General features: G+C 40.7%; 1 protein-coding gene across 1 annotated transcript in view; it reads left to right on the forward strand.

Moving 5' to 3' along the window:
• Window positions 1-23,630, forward strand: part of LOC126456825 (platelet-activating factor acetylhydrolase-like) — an 84,167-nt gene that overhangs the window by 23,542 nt on the left and 36,995 nt on the right. Inside the window, exon 2 of the mRNA XM_050092627.1 lies at window positions 16,866-16,963. Coding sequence (XP_049948584.1) covers window positions 16,866-16,963 — 98 coding nt within the window. The remainder of the gene's footprint in view (window positions 1-16,865; window positions 16,964-23,630) is intronic.

Here is a 23,630-nt window from a genome sequence, read left to right on the forward strand (position 1 = left end):
TGTAAGGAAGCTGTAGACAACTGGAGTGCTGAACAGTGACAGTGGTAAACATAGACCATCTTTCAGAGCAGAGTTTGCTGATAATGTTGGAGTACACTTGGAGAACTCTCCAAGGAAATCGTTGCGTCGACTGAACCAGGAGAAAGGCATTTCATATGGCACACGTCAGAGAGCTGCTAAGAAAACGGCATTGCGACCATACAGAGCGTACATCATGCAAGCATTGCAAGAAACAGATCATGAGAAAAGACTGCGTTTCTGTCGATGGTTTCAGGGCTTTCTTATTCAAGGTTCACATATTCTCTCCATAACTTGGTCTCCAAATGAGGCACGTTTCCATCTGTCAGGTTACATCAACACACAAAACAGCAGATACTGGATTGGTGTAAGCCCCCGTAACATCCACGACACATCACATGATGAAAAGGCTGAAATATGGTGCGCGGTGTCACCTACCAGGATTACCGGCGTCACTACAGTTTACGTGGGCATCTTCAGTACATTTGAGGTGCAGCTGGATGACGTCAGGTATTTCCAACAAGATGGAGCAACGTGTCACACGTCTAACGCTTCCATGCAACTTGTAACCAGCTTCTTAGGTGAGCGAATAATCTCAAAAAATTTGTGCACCCTCTACCCCACCCCCGATCATCTGACCTGCCCCCCCGTCCCCCTGCCCCAATATTTTTTGTTGCGGGGTCGTCTAAAAGGCCGAGTCTACAAGAACAGACCACAGAAAGCTAAAGAACTCCGTGAGACCGACAAGAAATAAACAACATTTGCGAGGGTACCCTAATAGAACGGCGCGAAATATGGTGACATGAGTACACTTGCACATCGATTCTGGTGGAGGGAACTTTCAACAATTGCTATGAGGGCTTCTTCGCATGTATATATGTGTGTAACCTCACGACTGCCTATTATCATTTCCCAAAATCGCACATGTGTTCCATTTTTGGTTCAAATGTTATGACTCATTTAAATAGTTCAAGTTTGTAAGGATCACACTGTAGTATATTTCTAGAATCATCATTTGAAACGGATTCTGAAACTTTATAACTAGACTCTCTCAGGATAATTTGCGTGTATTTTCAAGTGTCTGTCAGTTCAGTTTCTTCAGCACTCTATGACATTATCGCATGGTTCAAACAAAACTGTGACCACTCGCACCGTCCTTCTTAGGATATGTTCAACACTTCCTGTTAGTCCTCTTTGACGTCTGTCCCACATACTTGAGCATATTCTAGGATCGGCTGCAAAAGTGATTTGTAAGCACTCTCCTTTCCAAACTGACTGCATTTCCCTATGTGTGTGAGTTCATCCATATGAGTGCTAAAAGGAACTCGTTAAACTTCGGTTACACGATAAATCAGTCTAATCTACAAGCCCTAAATTCAACTAAATACGTAGGTACTACAATTGCGAACAACTTAAATTGGAAGGAACACATAGAAAATGTTGTTGGGAAGGCTACCCGAAGGCTGCGTTTTATTAGCAGGACACTTAGAAAATGTAACAGACCTATTACGGAGACTGCCTACACTACGCTTGTCCGTCCTCTTTTAGAATACTGCTGTGCGGTGTGGGATCCTTACCAGGTAGGACTGACGGAGTGCATCGAAAAAGTTCAAAGAAAGGCAGCACGTTTTGTATTATCGCGCAATATGGGAGATATTGTCACAGAAATGATGTGGGATTGGGGCTGGAAATCATTAGAAGAAAGGCGTTTTTCATTGTGACGGAATCTTCTCACGAAATTCCAACCACCAACTTTCTCCTCCGAATGCGAAAATATTTTGTTGACACCGTCCTACATAGGCAGGAACGATCAACCCTATAAAATAAGGGAAACCAGAGCTCGTACGGGAAGATATAGGTGTTCATTCTTTCCGCGCGCCATACGACATTGGAATGATAGAGAAGAGTGAAAGTGGTTCGATGAACCCTCTGCCAGGCACTTGAATGTGATTTGCAGAGTATCCATGTAGATGTAGATGTAGATGCTCTACTAGTACACCGAAGTCTGCCACCTGCTTTACATACGACTGAGTCTATGCCATCATTCACTTCATATCCCTACCCACGCATTTGTATGCGACTGCCGATTCCCTCTACTACAACTCGTTGATGCTGTACCCACAGGATATTACTATTTTTCGTTTTGTTAAGTGCACATTTCCTTTCATTTTGAACGTTTAAAGCAAGTTGCCAATCTTTGCACCATTTTGAAATCTTGTCAAGCTGACTCACTATTTGTGCAGCTTTTTTTCAGCCCGTACTTTACTTCGTTATAGATAACTGCACCATGAGAGAAAAGTCTTAGGTTTTTACTGATCTTGCGCACAAGATTATTAATACCCAACACGGACAGCAAGAGTTCCAACACACTTCCCTGGGGTACAACCGAATTTATTTCTACACATGCCAATGACTCTCCATCCAAGATATTATGTCGCTTCCTTCCTACCAAGAAATCATCTCTCCACTCAAAAATTTCGCTTGGTACCCCATACGATCGTTCTTTTGGTAATAAGAGTAGACATGGTACCGAGTCAAATGCTTTCCGGAACTCAAGAAATACTGCATCTACCTAGCGGTATTGATCCATAGCTTTCAGGACGTCATATGGGAAAAGTGCGAGTTCGGTTTCCCATGATAGTGTTTTCGGAATGGATGCCGGATGGCGTGGATGAGGTCATTCTGCTCGAGATACCTCATTGTGTTTGAGCTCAGGATATGCTCTATGATTCTACAACAAATCGATGTCATAGATATTGGACGGTAGTTTGGTGGATCACTTCTGCTGCCCTTCTTGTAGATGGGTGTGACCTGTGCTTTGCTCCAAGTGCAGGCCACAGTTTCCTGTTCGAGGATTCTACGGTAGATTACAGCTAAAAGAGGAGCTAATTCGGCTGCAAATTCGCTACATAATCTGGAGCTTTGACAATTTCAGCTCTTTTTCAACATCATGGATACTAGTATCTGTACCACACATCTTTTCAGTGGTTTGAGGATTAAATTTGTAAACGATTGCTTTGCTATCCTCAATTTCATTTCCTGTCTCGTCCATTAGGATCTTGACATTAAATTTGGTACCACTAACAACAAGTATGGACGGCCGAGGTGGCCGAGCGGTTCTAGGCGCTACAGTCTGGAACCACGCTACCGCTACGGTCGCAGGTTCGAACCCTGCCTCGGGCATGGATGTGTGTGATGTCCTTAGGTTATTTAGGTTTAAGTAGTTCTAAGTTCTAAGGGACTGATGACCTCAGAAGTTAAGTCCCATAGTGCTCAGAGCCATTTGAACCAACAAGTATGATCAGAATTTCTTTGGGTTTTGTGAGAGGTCCTTCGATAATAGTTTGGCCCGGAGGTAGTTGAAAGCTTCAGGCATGGCCGTATTGACGGTCAAATGTGTTTCATTCAGCATATCCGTACCTCTAGCCGTATGCTTTGTTTTACACCTATTATGCAGAAGTGTCTGTTTCTTCAGACGCTTCCTCACCGTGTCACTATTCCATGGAGGGTCTCTCGTCATGAACTATTTATTATGTTTTAGGCACATATCTATCACATGCATGGTCAATTATTCTTCTAAAACTGAGGCACAGCTGTTCAACGTGTTTCTCTGCGCCTCTTTATCTAGTTTGTTCAACATACACATCTTTCTACTTTGGTTATCATTGTTGTTACAACTGTCTTATGATCACTGATACCAGTTTCTGTGTGGACATTCTCAAAGAGGTCAGACCTACTTTTAGATCCACTATACAAGTATTTCCAACGTGGGTGAGCTTCCAGACATTTAGTAATGTTCCTCCGGACTTCTTGTCACGCCGACCACTTACAAAACTGTAATTTTACCAATTGACTGTTGGATGTTTAAAGTCTCCTCGAGTGATGACATCATGATTGGAGAACTTACATACCGGTACTAGTAAACTTAGGTTTCCTCGAAGTTTTCATAGAATTTGCCAGCACATGAATCACCGTCAGTTGACTATTTCCAGCCGGCCAACATCCAAACAAAATGATCACAAATGTGGATAAGTCTTAAATTTCGTATTGAAAACACTCGGTTAGCTGAAATACCTGCGGTAAGAAAGCTTTTCACCTAGGTGCCTTAGGCCTGCATGTTGAAATCGGCAGATCGTGTTATTGATTTATTCCCTTGCCATGTCCGAAAGACATGATTCCTTCCAATAGTAAAAGTGACGTCTGAAGAGCTAATGCAATTACAACAGTAGCCCTACAGGAAAGACTGAAGCATTTGTAGCTTGCGAAGCGTTCGTGTGATCTGTCAACATTTTCTAATGTAATAACTGTTTGATGTTTATTGACTCCAGATAAACTATTTTGTGTTGTTACAAATGGATATGAGACAAGTTAATAGGTATAAATATTACAATTAACAAATTTCTTGTGGTGACTATTTTCGCAACGACTGAATATAAACTACTGCATTTTATTATAATTAACTCAATCACTGGATAAGGGACAAGTAACAATTACATTATTTTTGACTAGTAATAAGAAAAAATAACAGATACATCTATAGAATGAACTAATCAGCCATAAACTTGTGGCACATAAGAAAGTGCTTAACTAATGGAAGGAAACGAACAACAAGAATGATTAACGCGCTGTAAAGTGATGTCGACCATAATAGCACAACTGTAGCGGCACAGTAATTGATGGACGTCACTTTGAGTATTGATTGCTGTTTTGTGTTTCGTAGCCTACTATAAGTTCTTATGATGTCCTGTAATCCGTTGTTATTTTCTAATGCAGTAAATAGTGACAGAAGGAAATGAACAACACAAAAAATAGACAGACAGTGAACTGATATCAACAGTAATGGTATAATTGATTCAGAAGAGTAATTGTATATTTTGCTGTTTTATTTCTTATTACTCTTATTGAGAAACGTCTATAGTTTAAAAAGGACATGTTTACTGCCCAAGCCACACAAGCCACTGTTCAGATTTCTGTACTGTGCGTATCGGCATCACAATGAGCGACGCTTGGTGCGCCAAACTGATAGTGAAGGGGCCGCCAGTGGCGATCAAGTGGAAGGTATTTGCACCAGCGGAAAAATGATCCCATCGGAACACAAAAAATGCGAAAAATTCCTGTTAACTTGAAAGAATCTGACTGAAAAGTGGGGCACCACTACCTCATTCTACCTTCCTCAGCAGCTTCAAAAACTGTCCCAAAAAATTAGGCATGTAAACATATTCGCTCTTTTTTAACACACCTCAAATTCCCACTTACTGCTCTTACTGTAAATCACTCACTGCCGCTAGTCCATCGCTGTTAAGTCGCTCATATCCATCCACTCCCAGTTGCCCTTTCTCACTCTCTCATTCAGCCCAACTCATTGTCATTATCTCTTTGTGTCTCTCTGTTATGGTCTCCTGTGTGATAGACACAGTCCCTTTCATTCTGTACTACAATGAAGAGTCAAAGAAACTGGTCCACTTGCCTAACATCGTGTAGGGCCAACGCCAACACGCAGAAGTGCCGCAACACAACTTGCCATGAACTCGGCTGATGTCTGAAGTGGTGCTGGAGGGAACTGACACCATGAATCCTGCAGAGCTGCCCATAAATGCGTAAGAGTACGAGGGGGTGGAGATCTCGTCTCAACAGCGCGTTGCAGGGCATCCCAGATGTGCTCAGTAATGCTCATGTCTGGGGAATCGTAGCCAGTGGAAGCGTTTAAAGTCAGAAAAGTATTCCTAGGACCACTCTGTAGCAATTCTGGACGTGTGGGGTGTCGCATTGTCCTGCTGGAATTGCCCAAGTCAACCGGAATGCACAATGGGCATGAATGGAGGCTGGTGGTCAGACAGGATGCTTACGTACCTGTCACCTGTCAGAGTTGTATCTAGACGTATCAGGGGTCCCACGTCACTCCAACTGCACACGCCCCCACACCATCACAGAGCCTCCACCAGCTTGAACAGTCTCCCCTGCTGACATGCAGGGTCCCTGGGTTCATGAGGTTGTCTCCATTCGCTCGGAACAATTTGAAACGAGACTCGGCCACAATTTGAAACGAGACTTGCCCGACGAGACAACATGTTTCCAGTCATCAACAGTCCAATGTCGGTGTCGACAGGCCCAGGCAAGGAGTAAAGTTTGTTTCGTGCACTCATCGAGGGTACACGAGTGGGCTTTCGGCTCCGAAAGCCCATCAATGATGTTTCGTTGAATGGTTCGCACGTTGACACTTACTGACGGCCCAGCACTGAAGTCTGCAGCGATTTGCGGAAGTGTTGCACTTCTGTCACGTTGAACGATTCTTTTCAGTCGTCGTTAATCCCGTTCTTGCAGTATCTTTTTCCGACCGCTGCGATGTCGGAGATCTGATGTTTTACCGGATTCCTGATACGGTACACTCGTGAAATGGTCGTACGGGAAAATCCCCACCTCATCGCTACCTCGGAGATGCTGTGTCCCACCGCTCGTGCGCCGACCATAATACCACGTTCAAACTGAAATCTTGATAACCTGTCATTATAGCAGCAACTACGCCAGACACTTGTTGTCTTATATAGGTGTTGCCGACCGCAGCGCCGTATTTTGGCTATTTACATACCTCTGTGCTTGTGGCACAAGTTGACTAGAAGAAGGGATCCGTTGGTAGGACATGTTCTGAGACATCGAGGGATCACCAATTTAGTATTGGGGGGCAGCGTGGAGGGTAAAAATCGTAGAGGGAGACCAAGAGATGAATACACTAAGCAGATTCAGAAGGATGTAGGCTGCAGTAGATACTGGGAGATGAAGAAGCTTGCACAGGATAGAGTAGCATGGCGAGCTGCATCAAACCAGTCTCAGGACTGAAGACCACAACAACAACACATACCTCTGTATGCCTATACCAGTTTCTTTGTGCTTCGGTGTACTACTGCAGTCTCCTGTCACTGTCATTGTTTCCCACTTGCTCTCTCTTACTGTTAATATCTCATTCCTTCCCTCCTACTGCTGCTGTCTCTTCTCACTGTCAGTATCTCTCTCTTTCTCGTTGTCACTGTCGTATACTCTGTCTCTAATTATCACTGGCTCTCACCCACTTATACTTTCCCTTAATCCCCCCCTCTGGCGCTGTCCCCTTCACTCTTCTCCTAGCACTGTTCTGTCACTATCAACTATGTTCCAGTGCCATTGTGTCCTTCCGTTTCTCTCACAGTGCCATTGTTTCCTTCGCTCTTTCTGTAACGTAACCACTGTCTACTATCTTCCAGTATTTATTACTTTTCCGTCTCTTCGCCACTGCCACTGTCTTCTTTCTCAGCATAAAAACGCGCGAACATTTACCCCTGCCAAAATTTTTTAAAACGTGCTCAGGAATATAGAATGAGACAGCTGGTTCCCCACTCACTCTTAAATGCACAGAAACATATTCGCATTTTTTGCGCTCCGATAGGTGTATTTTTCGCTGGTTCCCTTCTTTTCCCTGCTACAGCTGGGCACGTAACTCATGTGAAAAGAAATGTATTAGTCAGTAAAATTTAGCTGTTCACTTATGTGAAATTGAAATAACGCGAAATAATTTTGCATCTCAGACCGGATTTCGCGTGCAAAATTTTTTTGCATGTGCTTCAGTACTACAACACAGGGTTCCCAAATGATAACGGAGACACTTTACAGCATGATTCTTCGTGCTACGTCACTTTGTAAACTACTTTTTCGCCTCACATCGGATTTTGCGGTCGTAGTTTACGTATACACGTAGGGTAACTTTGAACCTCAGTATGTCGGAAACGGTTAAGATATGAAGAAAATTTTCAAGGTTATTCGAGATTGGAATCTTAGCAATACATCGTAAAAATTGCAGCCATTTGCTGTGAATAGCCATCTTGGAATCCTCGGCTGTGTTTTGATCTCCTGGTGACGGCGAAAATGGAATCAAAAACCATTTTTGTGGTATTTTCCGAGGAACACTCTATGAACTAATGATGCCTCCATAAGTCCTGTCAAGCCCACCGTAGACCACATCAAATTCAAAAGGAGGCAACCGATTTGCTCCATTTGCTTAAGCTTGAGGAAGTGTGGAATATTCAAATTTTGAGCCTGTACTGTAGAGTAGTGACATTAAGACAGTCCTCGTGTTAAACAAATGGTCCCAAGTCCAAGGTCTGTCCAAAGCACTTGACCCTACCTAAATTAGCAATAAAACCCGAGATGTGAGCATCGAAAATCCCTTTTTTATGCGCGGTGCTTCGGAACATGCCGCATGCGTACCGATATAGCGCGTATCACAAATAGCGAAAACTGGCGCTGCTGAAAATGTCTGATGGACAGGGGGAAGGGAAATGCTATACATTAAGTACATGCGTTTGTATGTTGTAAATCGTATTGGCCGAGCACTGTCAGTCAACAGGTGTACAGATTTCGTTGCCTGTGCTACTGCACAGCGCAATAACAAACAAAATGAAGGGGGGGGGGGGGAGGGGGGTCGCCAAATGAGAAGTTGGTCGTGTTGAAAAATGTTCTCGAACCGGCCCTCGTTTTAAACCACCTCGTGAAGCGGGCGGTAGCCGTTACGCAATAGAAGTGCAAGCACTCAGCTGGAGGAAAGAGATAATGGCCCGCCAGTGTCAACACGTAGCCCCACGGAATGTTCTCGGATGCGTGGCCGACAGGTTTGTGCCGTATCGGTGCGTCTGCCAGGTGCACAAGACTGATAGCAAGGATCAGGCACTTGAATGGATATTGTATTATGAAATCTCGTGATGGCCAAATGGTAAACGAACAGCAAAGTTTGGTGCTTGGTCTCATGAACATGACAAACTGAACTGTTGAAACACAGGTTCTCAGATAGTCGCATTAGACGGTCTCAAATCCACATTTTGAGCTACAAGAATAGATTAAAGCATATCCTGGACTTGAGCTGGTGGTGAGGGGGAAGGACGAGTGAGTTACTCAGCCAAGTTTTATGGTGAATGATAAAAAAGTAGTTTTCGAATTTAACAAGTGGCTCTAGGTACATTTGCTGCAAGTCAATATCCGTTACATATGCTGGCATTCTTCTGAAGAAGTAAGTTTGTCTGTGTGACGATGCAGTCGTGGGTACAGCTTGCGAACATTTTTCCCTCCCCTTTCCACCATACTGTAACTGGAGCTGTTTGTACCTTCCTTCTTTCTTTCCGTTTCTGCTTGTGCATGTATTTCTTCCTGCAATTGGATTTCCATTTGCTTCCATAAGTTTTTCTCTTTCTGCACGTTTAAAATTCATGCATTGTTGGAACCAGTTTTGATGTACCTTTGCATTTTAATTGCTGTAGGAAATTTCCAAACATTTAAAGCATATTGGTTGTTAAGTAATTTTTAGAGCAAAAATCTCGTAATATACCTTGTTTTTTTAAGAATATTAACTGGATTTTGGATTCTAGAAATTCTCTCTGAGGAACTTGTCTGCTATGCTACTCCTCTGCTTGCTGGAATCACTTGCAATAGTTTATACACTACATCCATGCCAGTAGTCTGCCAATCATTTTAAGATGCGTGGTAGAAGGTTTATCGTGGATGATTTGTGTAAGAGATACTTGTTTCTAATTACCGGTACTGAAATCCTCAAAGGTTTAGTCAACGCTCCTCATTCATTATATTCTTATTCCACAGGCATTTCTTGGTGCTCTCTATCAGATTATACATGCTACAGATGCACCTTGATTCTCATACCCTTGTGCCTCAGTACAGAGATGTGCTGTGTTGAAATTAATACTATATAAACTAAAACAATAAATACAACTGAGAGGATACAGAAAGAAGTAGTAACAAGATGGGACTAATAGGTACCATATTCATTTTCCTTCTTGCAGCTCATATACTCAACATTTTCATTTACACCTATGCTCCACAAACCACTATAAAGTGCATGGGAGAGGGTTCATCCCATTTTACCAGTTATTAGGCTTCTTTTCCATTCCATTCACTTACAGAACACAGGAAGAAAGTTGTTGCAGTGCCACCATCCATGCTGTAATTAATGTAATCTTGTCCTCACAATCACAATGGGAACAATATGTAGAGGGTTGTGATATATTCCTAGAGTGATCATTTGAAGCTGTTGTTAGACTTTCTCAAGATGGTTTGGGTCTATCTTTAAGAGTCCACCAGTTCTGTTCTTTCAATATCTCAGTGACACTGTCCCATGAGTCAAACATGACCATTCATGCTGTCCTTCTCCGCACACATTCAATATCCCCTGGTAGTCCTGTTTTGTACGGGTCCCACACACTTGAGCAATTTTCAAGAATGGGTCACACAAGTGATTTATTAGCACTCTCGCTTGTAGACTGATTACTTTTCCCCAGTATTTTACCAATAAACCGATGTCTGCTACATGCTATATACATGACTGAGCTTGTGGTCAGCTGACTTCGTATCCCTACAAGTATTTGTATGAGTGTACAGATTCCATCCTTAACTCACTAATATTATATTACAGGATACTATATTTTTTGTTTTGTGAAGTGCACAATTCTATATTTTTGAACATTTAAAGCAGGCTTCCAATCATTGCACCACTTTTAGATCTCATCAAGGTCCGACTGAATATTTGTACCACTTCATCAGATTGTACTTCGTTGTAGACAGTTATATCATCTGCAAACAGTCTGGGGTTACTATAAACATTGTCCATTAGATCATTAATATACAACATGAATAGCAAGGGACCTGACCCACTCCCCTTCACTCACCTTCCAAGATAACATGCTGTGTCCTCCCTACCAAGAAACCTTCAGTCCAGTCACATATTTTCTCTGGTACCCCATATGACTAATCTTTTGGTAATAAACATAGGTGTGATAGTGAGTCAAATGCTTTTCAGAAATCTAAAAATACAGCATCTACCTGACTGCCTTGATCCATGGCTTTCAAGATGTCGCGTGAGGTAAGTACAAGTTGGGTTTCACATTATCTATAGTTTTGAAATCCATGCTGGTTGGCATGGAGGAGGTTGTTCAGTTCACAATATCTCATTGTGTTTGATCTCAGAACATATTGTAAGATTCCACAACAAATGGCTGTGAATTATACTGGATAGTAGTTTTGTGGATCACATCTATCACCCTTCTTGTAAATGGGTTAGACCCGTGCTTTCATCCTTCCACTGGGCCCAGACTTATGTTCTTGGGATCTACAATAGATTATATTTAAAAGAGGAGCTAACTCACCTGCAAACTCAGTATAGAATCTGACTGGGATTCCATTGGGTCGTAGGGCTTTGTTAAATGTTAACAATTTCAGCTGTTTCTCAACAACACTGACACTAACATTTATTACACTCATCTTTTTCATGGTATGAAGATTAAATTGGGGTAGTTCTACAGGGTTTTCCTGTATAAATCATTTGCTTTTCCCTTGCTACTCTCAATTTCAGTTCCTGTCTCATCCACAAGTGATGATTTCTTTGGTGCCACTAACAACCTTTATACATAACCAGAATTCCAGTGGGTTGTGTGAAAGGTCATCTTACAATACCCTGCTTAGAAGTTTCTTTACAGTGGCTGTATACCATGGAGGATCTCTCCCATTATAATCTGTTCTACTGGGTACATATCTACCCAATGCATGGTCAATTCTTCTTATAAATTTGAACCATAGTTCCTCTATATGCGCCTGTCCTGAGCTAAATTTTCGAGTTCCTATTTGAGATATGACACTACTGCTTTTTTATCTAGTTTACTGAACACACATACTTTTCTACTTTGTTTTAATCACCCTCTGTACTTTGGTAATTTTTGTTGACACAGCTGTATCATGGATACTGATACCATTTTTGATGTGCACATCCTCAAAGAGGTCAGGTCTGTTTGTTACCATTAGATCTAACATACCTCCATTATAAGTGGGGTTCTGAACTATCTGCTCTAAGTACTTTTTCAGAGAAGGTATTTAGTGATGTTTCACAGGATGTCTTGTCACACATACCACAAACAAAATTAAAATTTTCCGAATTGATTGTTGGATGATTAACGTCTCCACCAATGATTACAATATGTTTGGGGAACTTACATACAAGGGAACTGAGGTTTTCTCTGAAGGTTTGGTGACATCAGAATGTGAGTCTGGGTGGTTGATAGAAGTATCCAGTAATGATTTTATGTCCATCTCTGATACTGTGTGTTGCACAAATAATCCCACATGCAGCTTCTGTTTCTTTTGGTGGATTTGAGTGCCTTCTCTAATGCAACAAATACACTACCTCCAATTCCCATTAGCCTGTTGTTAAATTTTCCACAAAAATCTCACTGCTGTCAAATTCAAGTTTCAACCAGCTTCCTATACCTAGCATTATGTGAGCTTCATTGCTTTTCAGGATGACTTAAAAACTGTGGCACTATGTTGCATATTCATCTGCACAGTTCACTACTAGGATTTTAATTCTCTCACCTGCAGGGGGCATTCCTTTGGATCTTACACTAATATTTCCTTGTCTCCTACAGCTGTGTGCGCCCTACACCTTACAGCAACTTCTAATGTGTAGTGTGTACCTGAGCCATTTAGGGGCCCTACAGTTCTCATTCCTATGGTTCAAGTCCAGGAAGTCACAACCTAGTTTGTCACTGGACCTTTGAAATCTCTGGTTCAGTCCTGTAAGTCAGCCAATAACCAGGGGCTCAGGATCAGTTCTGGGGACAAAGACACAAACTGTCAGTTTCGTTGAAACTTTGTGCCCAAGGCTGGTCTTTCTAACCTTCTCTGCCAGTCACTGGAATGATCCAAGCTTGACCTCAGAGCCCAGAAGACAGGCATTATTTGTTACAATGTGTACCACAATCTGCAGTTGGTTGTTCCATCAATGACTGCTGAAATGCCCTCCTCAATGAGTTTAATGAGGCTCCCAGGCAAACACAGCGAGTGCACCTGCTGTTCTTTCCTGTCCTTTGCTGCCACTTCCCTAAGAGATATCATTATTCACTGTATGTTTGATCTGCTGGTGATTAACAGACAACTACCCTTTTGCGTTTTCCTCATCTTGACTCAGGACAAAATACATTTACCTACAAGTGAAATGAGTCCTTATGACTCAGTTTCAGTTTCAGTGAAAGACATGATGTTGCACCTGAATCTTTCCTTGTACCTCTCTACCCAGTACAGAATATCTAGACCTATCTTTGACATGCCACTTATAGTCAAGTGGACAAGTAATGGCAGATCCCGTACTTCATGCAAAGAAGACAGGATCCACAGGAGAGGATAGTACTTTATGTACCTATGGTACACAACTCTCACAGGCTCTCCTAAAACACCAATTTGCGGGAGCTGCCAGTAATTTGACAGTAGTCAGGACGATTTCCAAATGCTTATGAACATCACCTAATTCATCCCCTGTTTGAGAACAGTATTTGTAATGGGGTTTCATTGTGACTGGTCCATTGTTTTACAGGACAGTGAACAAATAACTTTAAATTAAGTTTGCTGATTATCTTTTTATCTGGTGAGCTAAAAATATTACTAATTCCCTTTCATCACTGTGGAAACTACAGGAAAATTACTTGAATTTGTTGTCAACGACCATCCAAGAACAGTGTCTTAAGGTACTTAATTTCAGTTATGTATTGTCTTTCCTTAGCAATGTTTACTATATACTTGTAAACTACAGATCAACTGTATGAAATTTCAGAGCTGTGCAGACTCAAAAAGGAAGAGACTACAGGTGATTGTCTGTTAAACAGTCTGGGATGATAAAACTGACTGCTTCATTAGTGCTTTGCAAAAGGAGAAGGATATATGCTGTGAATAATCTCGGCCTTGCTCTTCTTTGATCACGCTATCAGCAGTAGAAATAATAAACTACATTCATTGCAGTCACACATAGTAAACCATTACATTATCACATAATACTCACACTTTGCAAGTGGTGCTTCTATTGTATGTATGTTAAGGAAAATTTTATAGGTGAGCTACCTACATTTTTATGTTGAATTTTCTAGCCAAAATTCCAACATAACTTTAGATCTAAGGTAAATTGGATTTCATCATATTGGACAGCATAACTGGTGAAATCAAAATTGACACATAATCTTGTAGAAGTGCAGACACACCTTCAGACAACCCTTTCATCACTTTTTCCGATATTGCTTTAGCACATTACGTCAGGAGTCCATCCTAAAAGTCTTATGTCTCAGAGATCACTTGAAATTTTGTTTTTGTGGTTTGCTGGTGGAGATTACTGATTATGATAGGTAGAGTTCACCCAAACAAAGATTGCTGGTTGGGTGCATAATGTGGTTCTAGCACCAAAAGTGAACATCTTCTTATGATATTAATTACTAGGTAACTTATTTGAGGAGCAACAAAACACAAGTCAGAACAATGATTCCAGCAGGATAACAGCTATGTGGCAGAATGGAGAAGACAATGTGGTACAGAACACACCTTTGTCATTTGCTGCTGGGATACTAAATTATTCTTCATGTTCTGAATAAACATTTCACCACAATAATATTGTAACACTGTATTAACAGGGTACATCACATTACATTCACACTTAAAAAACGAAAAGAAAAAAGGAACTCTTCACTTTGTAACTCGGATAAAGGAGCATTTTCTGTTGGTACTGGTCATTGTAAGAACACCTAGTGAGCAGTCTTTGCTTGGGCCTAATCCATCTAATAATGACAAAGAAATTGAAATTATCTTCTGAAACACAAAAAGTCACCTGATCCCTCATATAAAAGACTCATAATATATTTGTGGGTTCTATGCAACATGCAACCTATAATTTCAGAAATTTTTCTTTTCACGAGGTACTCAATCTCAGAATTTTGACTCAAGTACTGATGTCTTAACAAATTTTTGAAAACAATAACCAATGTACACAAGGTCATTTCATTTAAGAGACACCCAAATCTTACATCATTTTATGTAATCAAATTTTGAAATTATTTTTCTCTTTCTTTAAACATTAATTACCTAGAAGACTTATCTTTGCAGACAGCCAGATCCCTACTATCCAGGATAATATTGAGCCAAGACAACATGGATACAATTGTCAGAAATTTGCTATTCATGTTTATTAAAATTCTTCATAGTCTCCAAAATCTCAGTATAATTATTTATAATAATAATGATAATGGCATGTGACGAGGGCCTCCCATCGGGTAGATCGCTCGCCTGGTGCAAGTTTTTCGATTTGACGCCACTTCGGTGACTTACGCATTGTTATTTATAATTTATGTAGTTACAAAAAATGTCACATGTCACCACTGAAAAAGTAACATGTATCGTTTGCTTGTTACTCACCCAGAAACTGACAAATTATGTACAGACGTATTTGAAACATGCTGTACTTCATATCACATGCTTTCAGTTAACTTTCAGGACAGTTTTGTGTTTTTCACTCATATCTTCCCAGTCAACTGTCCTCATTTTCCAGAGAGTCAAAACATTGGTATAGTGGTGTGAATTTTCTCCTGCATACTCTACTAAAAGATCACTGCATTTAAGTGCCTCAGCAGGCATGATAATGGGTTCCTTGTCTTTGCTCTATTCCTCTGCTAAACATACTTTCTTCACCATATCCACTTCAGTTAACTGCTCAAATTGCAGCTCGTAGGCTATTACCATTTAACCATTCATCATCTACATCTTGACAGTCATAACTTTGTATTATAAATGAAACTATTTGTTCTATTTATAACAATTCATTTGGCCTTGTTTCTATTCTAACAAAAATCCACACTGCTGTACTACATTTAAGCTGACTACATAATTTTTCAACAACAACAATTTATGTCCATCAAATTGTTAAATGTAACTAACATCAGAATATCAATATCAATACAAAAATGGATATGTAAAGTATACTTTTCACAAGCAGCACCACCAAGAAACAAAAATGGGAAGTGTAATATCTCTGTCATTTGAAGCTGAGGCTTTTCACAGTATGTGGTTACAGGATAAACATGCACATAATTGCCTACCTCAATAAAAATAAAATTCACCAGTGCATTAAAGAAAACTTGATGGTGCTTGTTGGTCTTAAGAGGTTCTGTATTTGTATTACATCAATCACATCAAAGTGGAAATATACAAAGGCCTAAAGGAGAATTTAATGGTGTATGATGCTTCTGGGAAAATAGTTTTATGTTATGCTAATTCCTACAGCAGATCCATACATCTACTGGAATATGCGGAGAGTCAAACACATGTTTCTCAGAACTGTGACAGGACTCTTCAAGTAAAAATAAATGCCAAAGAGTGAATCATTTGGGAAATGGAACACTTTCTTTCAACTAGTTCTAATACAGAATGTTGACACAACAAGCATTCAGAGAGTAATCCCAGTCTTAAGTAGAAAATCTGCACAACTATTCTCCTATTTCACACCTGAATTAGTTCTTTAGTTACCAATGTTATATTTGACATATTTATGTAATTTAAATTTTGACACTTGTATTTTTTCTACTAAATTTTAGAGACATTTCTAATCTACAAGTCTCTATTATTTTCCTCCTAGATAAATTATTGTCATCAGTGAATTATATCTAGCTGTTTTATGCAGCCACTTCTGATTCAATGTTTCCACTATGATGGAAATTAAAACAATAAGTAATGAAAAAATAATATTACCAAGGGCTATATCTAGTGATTAATGCACATCTTTGCATGCTGCTTTCTCATATCCATAAAAGCAAAAGTTAAAAATAGTATACAAACAGCATTTAGACTCTAATAATGAGACTACTAATTACTTTCATGTTAGTGACAGACTTCTGGAACAGTAATTTCTGTCAACAAAATAAGACTTTATAACATCAGTCTCAGTTTCTTTCAATATATGCTGTACATTTAAAAATGTTTAACACTTATGTGTATTTACAAGTATGCTTTTCTTGCAGGTCCATATATTCCAGGATGCACCGACATAATGACTGGGTACTCTCAAGGAGGATGTTTATTGAGGCTGTATTATCCCACATCACTCCCACACAATGTGGTATGTTATTGACATAGTTTCATGTTTATATCACATGGGCAAATAATTGCTGCATACCTTTTCTTACACAGTCCAATTACAAGTATCTGGACACCTATTAGTGGGCATTATTAACATATTGTGTGTTCATCATTCGTATTTGTGATAGCTTAAACTCTGCTGGGGACTTTTTAATAAGCTGTCTAGATGTCTGTGGAGGAATGGTATCCCATTCTTCCTTGAGAGCCAAAGACAGAGAATATACTGATTGTGAATGCTGGGGTCTAGTGCAGTCAGCATGGTAACTCACTCCAAATGTGTTCCATTGGGTTCAGATTGAGACTCTGGACAGGAATGGTGTTGTTCACAAACCATTTCCTTACATATGGTGCTTTATGTCAGGGTGCATTGTCATGCTGATACAAACAATCATTATCTGCAAACTGATCCTCTATTGTATACGGTACATGATGCTGTAAAATATGTTCATATCCTTTAACAGTTATCATTTTCATAGGTGCAATAAGTTGACCATACCCTAACCATGACAAACACCCCAATACCATAACACCATCTCTTTTGTGCTTCGATGTTGACATTGCACATGATGGCAGGTGACGTTCTCAAGGTATTTGCCAGAACCAAATCCTTCCCTTGGATTTCCACAGGGTATAGAATGATCCATCAGTCTCAGCACTTATTTCCAGTCATCCACTGTTCAGTGGCATTGCTCTTCATATCACCTCAAGTTTCACTTAGCACTGACTGCAGACATGTGTTGCATATGAGGAGATGCCAACCCATCGTACCCCATTTGTTTTAACTCTCTAGCACCCCTAATTGTACTAGCTAGACTGCTGATAAAACTTTGGAACACATAAGTGATTCCTTCCACTGATAAGTGATATTTTACAACCACCCTCTGCAATGCTCTATGTCCATCAGGATATGAGGTCTGTCTGGTCGTAGCTTACCTGCTGTTGTTCCTCCACATTTCCATTTCACAGTAACCTCACCAATGTTCTACTTGAGTAGCTTTATAAGTGTTGAAATATCCCTGATGTATTGAGTACTCAGGTGACATCCAGTGACTATTTGACTTTCGAAGTTACCGAGCTTTCCTTACTGACCCATTCTGCTGTTACTGCTTTTTGACTGGCAACAGTCCCCACCTCCTTTTGTAGTGGCAGATCCACCTCTTGTAACATTTTGTGGTCAGTTCTGTGTTATGTGAGGTATCTAGATACTTTTTAAATCTATTTTTAAAGAACGCTTATAGCATCACAGCAGACCTCATTTATCCGCAACAACACACAAGTATTTCACAGTCCTACATATTTTTTTCATGAGACAGTTGTATTCAGTATAAGCATATTGTTATGCTTGTGTTGTTATCAAAGCAGAACCACAAACAATTCAATATTATAAAGAATTGTGAAAAATACGGCGTACAGTGGGTAGACATACAAACTTGAAGCTGATCATTGTAATTCAGATTTTGAGCTTCTGCTCTTCAGAGGGCTACATTTTCACCTTTCTTCAAATTATGACTCTACAGACTTACGATACACAGATCTGTAATCTGGGCATTGTGTATTATTCAAGTTCCTTCATTGATGATGGCATACAGCTGCATTTCATGGGCTTTTCAGAAAAGTTTAGACTTTATACTTGTTGATATTACATAGTCTTATTGTAGCAGCACAGATGAACAATATTTTCCAAATTTAAACACAATGTTGTCCACATTCCATATCAGCAGTATATGTTCCTTTTCTTTTTACCAGCTGTTCCAAGTCTTTCATTTACTAGCTCTTTCTCCATTTGCTTCCTGTATTTAATGTTTATTTCCAAAGCATAATTCCAATCAACAGATGCTACTTTCCTAAAGGGCTCCATAATGCACCCTTGTATTGGAGCTCCCAGTAACTAGAATCATGTATGTTTGCCTGAATCCTACTGTAGGAGTGGCCAGTTGTCCACTCATAGGGTGAATGTGCAAGGCCAGTTGGCCAATCCCCACACTGACCGTCCAGCACGTACATGTTACAACCTGCCACTCACATTGCTGTGAGGACGGTTGTCCCGCATCAGGTATGCCAGAAGGTGCCTTGGCAGCAAAGCCAGTAGGTGAAATAAGTGACACTGGAGGCGTCCCATGCAACATGCCAGTTTCTTCACCAGTGCTTTATGCCGATGCAGCAGGTGACTGCCTGTAGCCAGCAGCATCTTCAGATGCTCCTCCTGCTTGTACACACTACATGCACACTCCCTATCCATCCTACTGTTAAAATTTGAATGAGAAAACAGATCTGCGTTTTCAAACTTGCAGAAACACACATGCAAGTTACTAGACAACAATGAACCTGTCACTGACAGTCATTCTTTGTGTGTTGGCAGATACAAAGGATGTACTCTCGTGGCAGTTTGCGAAACGAGGCTGGCACCTGACAAGGAAATGCAAGTGGGGGAGGTTACTTAAGAATTAAAACAGAATATAATGACCACCCCTATTGTCTTTTTTGTATGGATTTGGACTACCAGATTTTTTAGGATCGCAAACACATGCTACTAGACTGAGACTGTTGACGAGACTACTTCACTGTATGCTAGCTGACATAATAAAAATTCTTTTCTTCTCATCACAGCACTTCACTAAGTCACAATATATGTAACTTGTACCTATTCATGTATCTTTTTAAGTTCCCTTACCTACCACTGCCTGACTCATGTAACACTAGATTTGTTTTTCCTTCTGATGACATATCCCTGAAGAATCCCCAGCCAGAAATATGAAGGAGAAAGTATTTTACTTCCAGAATACAGGGTGATTTCAATTAAAGTTCCAGTTTCAAAACACAGTAAAAGAACAACTACCGCTCAGAATGATGTTAAATTTGAATGGAATATTATCGAAGAAGGAGGAAACATTATGGAAACAAAACAAATTTAACAAACATTTTACCACTAGATGGCACTGTGAATGGCAGAATATGCAAAATTAAAGATTTGAGTTATGTTGCTGTTTCTCATTCACATCTGAGATACTTGGCATGACTATCTCAATGTAGGTGTGTGTGTTGCTGGTGAAGCTCTGTTACAAGAACAGTGACAATAAGCTCTTTGGAAGTTCTGGACACACAAAGGTATTAAAAAAAGCATTGGACAGTGTCTGCCAAGTGTCTGGAAAAAAAGATTACAAAATATGAAAAGACAGGTTTTTTTGGAGTGCAATGTGGCAGAGGAAGGAAAACAATTGATCTGACATCAGTAGAAGATGGAGGCCACAGTATTGCAGGAGGGGTGGAGCAGTGGAGTGCAAACATGCAATACACAGGGAATTGCCCAAGCTTTAGACATGTCTGTCAGCATGGTGCCTCAAACTCTACAAAATATGCTGCATTGTCATCCATACAAAATTACTCATGTTCAGGAGTTGCTCCATGCTGATCTGTCAGTAAGATAAATGTTTGCCTCAGAATTTTTTGCTCACATTGAGGTGGACAATGAATGGCCAAGGAACATTCTGTGGATAGATGAAGCCTGTTTCCACATTAAAGGACATGTCAAAACATGGATTTTCAGAACATGGGCAATGGAAAATCCACTCACCCCCATCAACCAGTACCGCTTCATTCTGCAAAGATAACTGTGTGTTGCAACCTGATCGCAACATTTATGGTAGGGCCAAATTTTTTTTGAGGAGATGGGTCTTCTGGGTTGTATTACCTGTACCATCACTGGTAAACACTATTAATGTCTTTTGCATGCAAACATAATTTGAACCATTCAGTAGTGTGGATGTGCTCACACATCAACCAGTACCACTTCATTCTGCAAACATAACTCTGTGGTGTGACTTGATAGCAACATTTATTGTAGGGCCATAATTATTTATTTATATTTTTTATTTTAAAGAGATGGATCCTGTGGGTCTTATTGCCTGTACCATCACTGGTAAACACTGTAAATGTCTTTTGCACACCAACATCATTTGAACCATTCAGTACTGCGGATGTATGGGTTGGATCATTTATATGCAAGACTGCACTCTCCTGCACATTGCACAACCAGTGAAGAAGCCGCTGCAGAAGCATTTTGGAAATGCTAGTATTAGCAGTTGCCATTTCCCTAAAGTCTAGCTGTTCAGGTCACCTGATTTTAATCCATGTGACTTCTGGTGGTGGGGTTATCTGAAAGATGCTGTGTGCAGTGGTCCAATTATGAACATAGCTGAACTAAAGACATGCATTGCATAGTGCTTTCTGAACGTGACTCCCGAGACACCCTGTTCTGTTGTGGAACATGCTGTTCCTCAATTTCAACCTGTGGCAGAAGACAATGGACAGCATATTGAACATGTCTTGTGCCAGTCTCATGACAGGTAGAAACCAATGTCTTTTTGCTTTTTATGCAGTTTTGGCCCCCAAACAATTAAAAACCAATATCATTTTGCTCTTGTGTGGTTGTTGGAATCAGGACAATTAAAAACCAATTTCTCCCATCTAGTGTGGTACAACCTTGCCATGGTGGATGGGCTTACCAAACTAACAGTGCCACAACTGTTGAATGCCAAGCTTGTGTGGTGATGCCTGGTCTTTCGAGCAGCTGCAGGGGTGGCTACCGGATGTCATGGTGGCCCACGAAGTTTAACATTTGTTTATGATGGATTCTAGTTGGGAGCAGTTGATCCATCATTCCAGTCACATGTTTCTGTGACCTGTTGGACCCTTGGCACTGCTGTCTCCAAGCCAACCAGGTAATGGGGTCAGTCACAGCTTTGTTCCAGAGGCAGACTCCCAATTGTGACAGCATGTCACCCTATGCCGCTCTTTGTCATCCTCCACTGTGGAATAGAGCATGACGAGGGATAGTTCCCATGACTGCCAGTGTGAAGCCCATGGAATTTGAATGGGTCCCCTCCTTCCTCCACTCCCCAGTGAATGGAACCTTACTCCCACCATTGCCAGCAGACCAACCGTTACCCCCAGTGTCTGCAATGTTCTACCCCTCCCACACAAGAAGCTGCACTAATTTTGTCTCCTTTGGTGGTCAATCTGCTGCCAGGGTATCTCGCATTCACATGTTTCATGCCAGAGGTTGCGGCACAAACCTGGCCATTTTCAGGTTATGTGGCCTTTTCAAGGGATATTCCCAACAGTGAATATCAAATTGTTGAAGGTGAGCTGGCTTGGGTATTGCAGCAGAAAAGGGCAGAATGCTAACACGGAGGGCATGCACAAGGTGTTTCATGGGTAGAGCCACTGACCCACGTGTTTCCCTGTCAGCAGCAGTGGGCCTGGTCCACCAGTTCTTACATGGACATCAACTATCACGGACCTGGTCTTCGCTTTGCACTGTGCTCTGTTTTCCATGTGCTTAGTTACTCAGCTGTTTACACTAGTGATGTTGTGCTTGCTCCGAGCTCATCTCTATGTGGTGTTTGTATTCTCTGCTCTCCTTTCAATTGACTCGCATAGCAAGTTTCATTCCCTCTTCGCAGATTCAGCTCCCCTGGCTTGTAGACAAGCCACTATCAGCAAGAATACTAATATTTTGTGCTGACAGTGATGATATCATGGCACTGTCATGCCTGTGGAGATACAAAAACCTGCTTAACATTTGAGCTCCCAGGGACAAGTAGTCTCATCCTCTGTGCTTGTTTGGAACTTTCAGGAAGATCAATCCCACTTATACTTTCAGCATTGGGCAATACCTCAATTCTGTTTTTAACATGTAGGGGGATAGCTGTGCAGTCAGTAGCCTTTTTTACTTCCATAACCTTGCCATTCACTGTCAGGTAAGTGTCAACTGGCCAGGACAAGTGAATCTGAAGGTGCTAAGACATCAGAGATTCAGGTGAAACTATAGGCTCCAGGGGTGCAAAAGCATTCATCTCAAGTACCCCAATGCCACCGCAGCCCAGCGCAACAGCCTGAAGCATGTTGACCATGACTAACACACCTTACAGCTACTTACAGGCAGTAAACAATTCTCCCTGCATCCATACACAACAGGCACTGTTCCTATCCATCCCTAACCAGTTTTTGGCAAAACTATACCTAATATAACTCTAACCCAAGGAGTTGTTCCTGCAATGTAAGTTCTGCCTTTTTTTTTAATTCACTTCTTCACAAATGCATTTGAGACAAAAAATAAACTAAATCCTGTGTATATTCAGAAACTGATGCTGTCTTAACTACATTACAGAATTTCAGAACTTCTAATATAGTTGATTTAATAGCCTAGTTTTACCCAGTAAATGTGACAGAAAAATTGTATGTAATAAAGCCAGCGTTGAGTGGGAATTTAGAATTTTCTTAGCTTTGGCTGTTCAACTGAAACAATTACCTTGAACCAGTGTAACCAGGAACTGAGTTATGTGGCATAACAGGTATTAGCTAGGGAATTTAGGCTGAATTCACACAATTTCACGTCCTTGTCATTGACTGACTGCCATTTATTGTTGCAGCTCTGCAACAGTGCATTTTCAGCCCATGGTTATCTGGCAAATTTCACTCTATTTTAAATTGCCTATCTTCCTCTGTGTTATTTATTTATTTACTTGTTTATTTATATCCCATAAATCCAATACTGTGAGGCATCCGCATGGATGTAGGACATGTCAGAATTATTACAAATAATACAAAAGGAATACATAAAAGTACCTCTTGCAAGGGGATATCTG

The sequence above is a fragment of the Schistocerca serialis genome, chromosome 2, assembly GCF_023864345.2.
Source record: "Schistocerca serialis cubense isolate TAMUIC-IGC-003099 chromosome 2, iqSchSeri2.2, whole genome shotgun sequence".
Lineage (NCBI taxonomy): Eukaryota > Metazoa > Arthropoda > Insecta > Orthoptera > Acrididae > Schistocerca > Schistocerca serialis.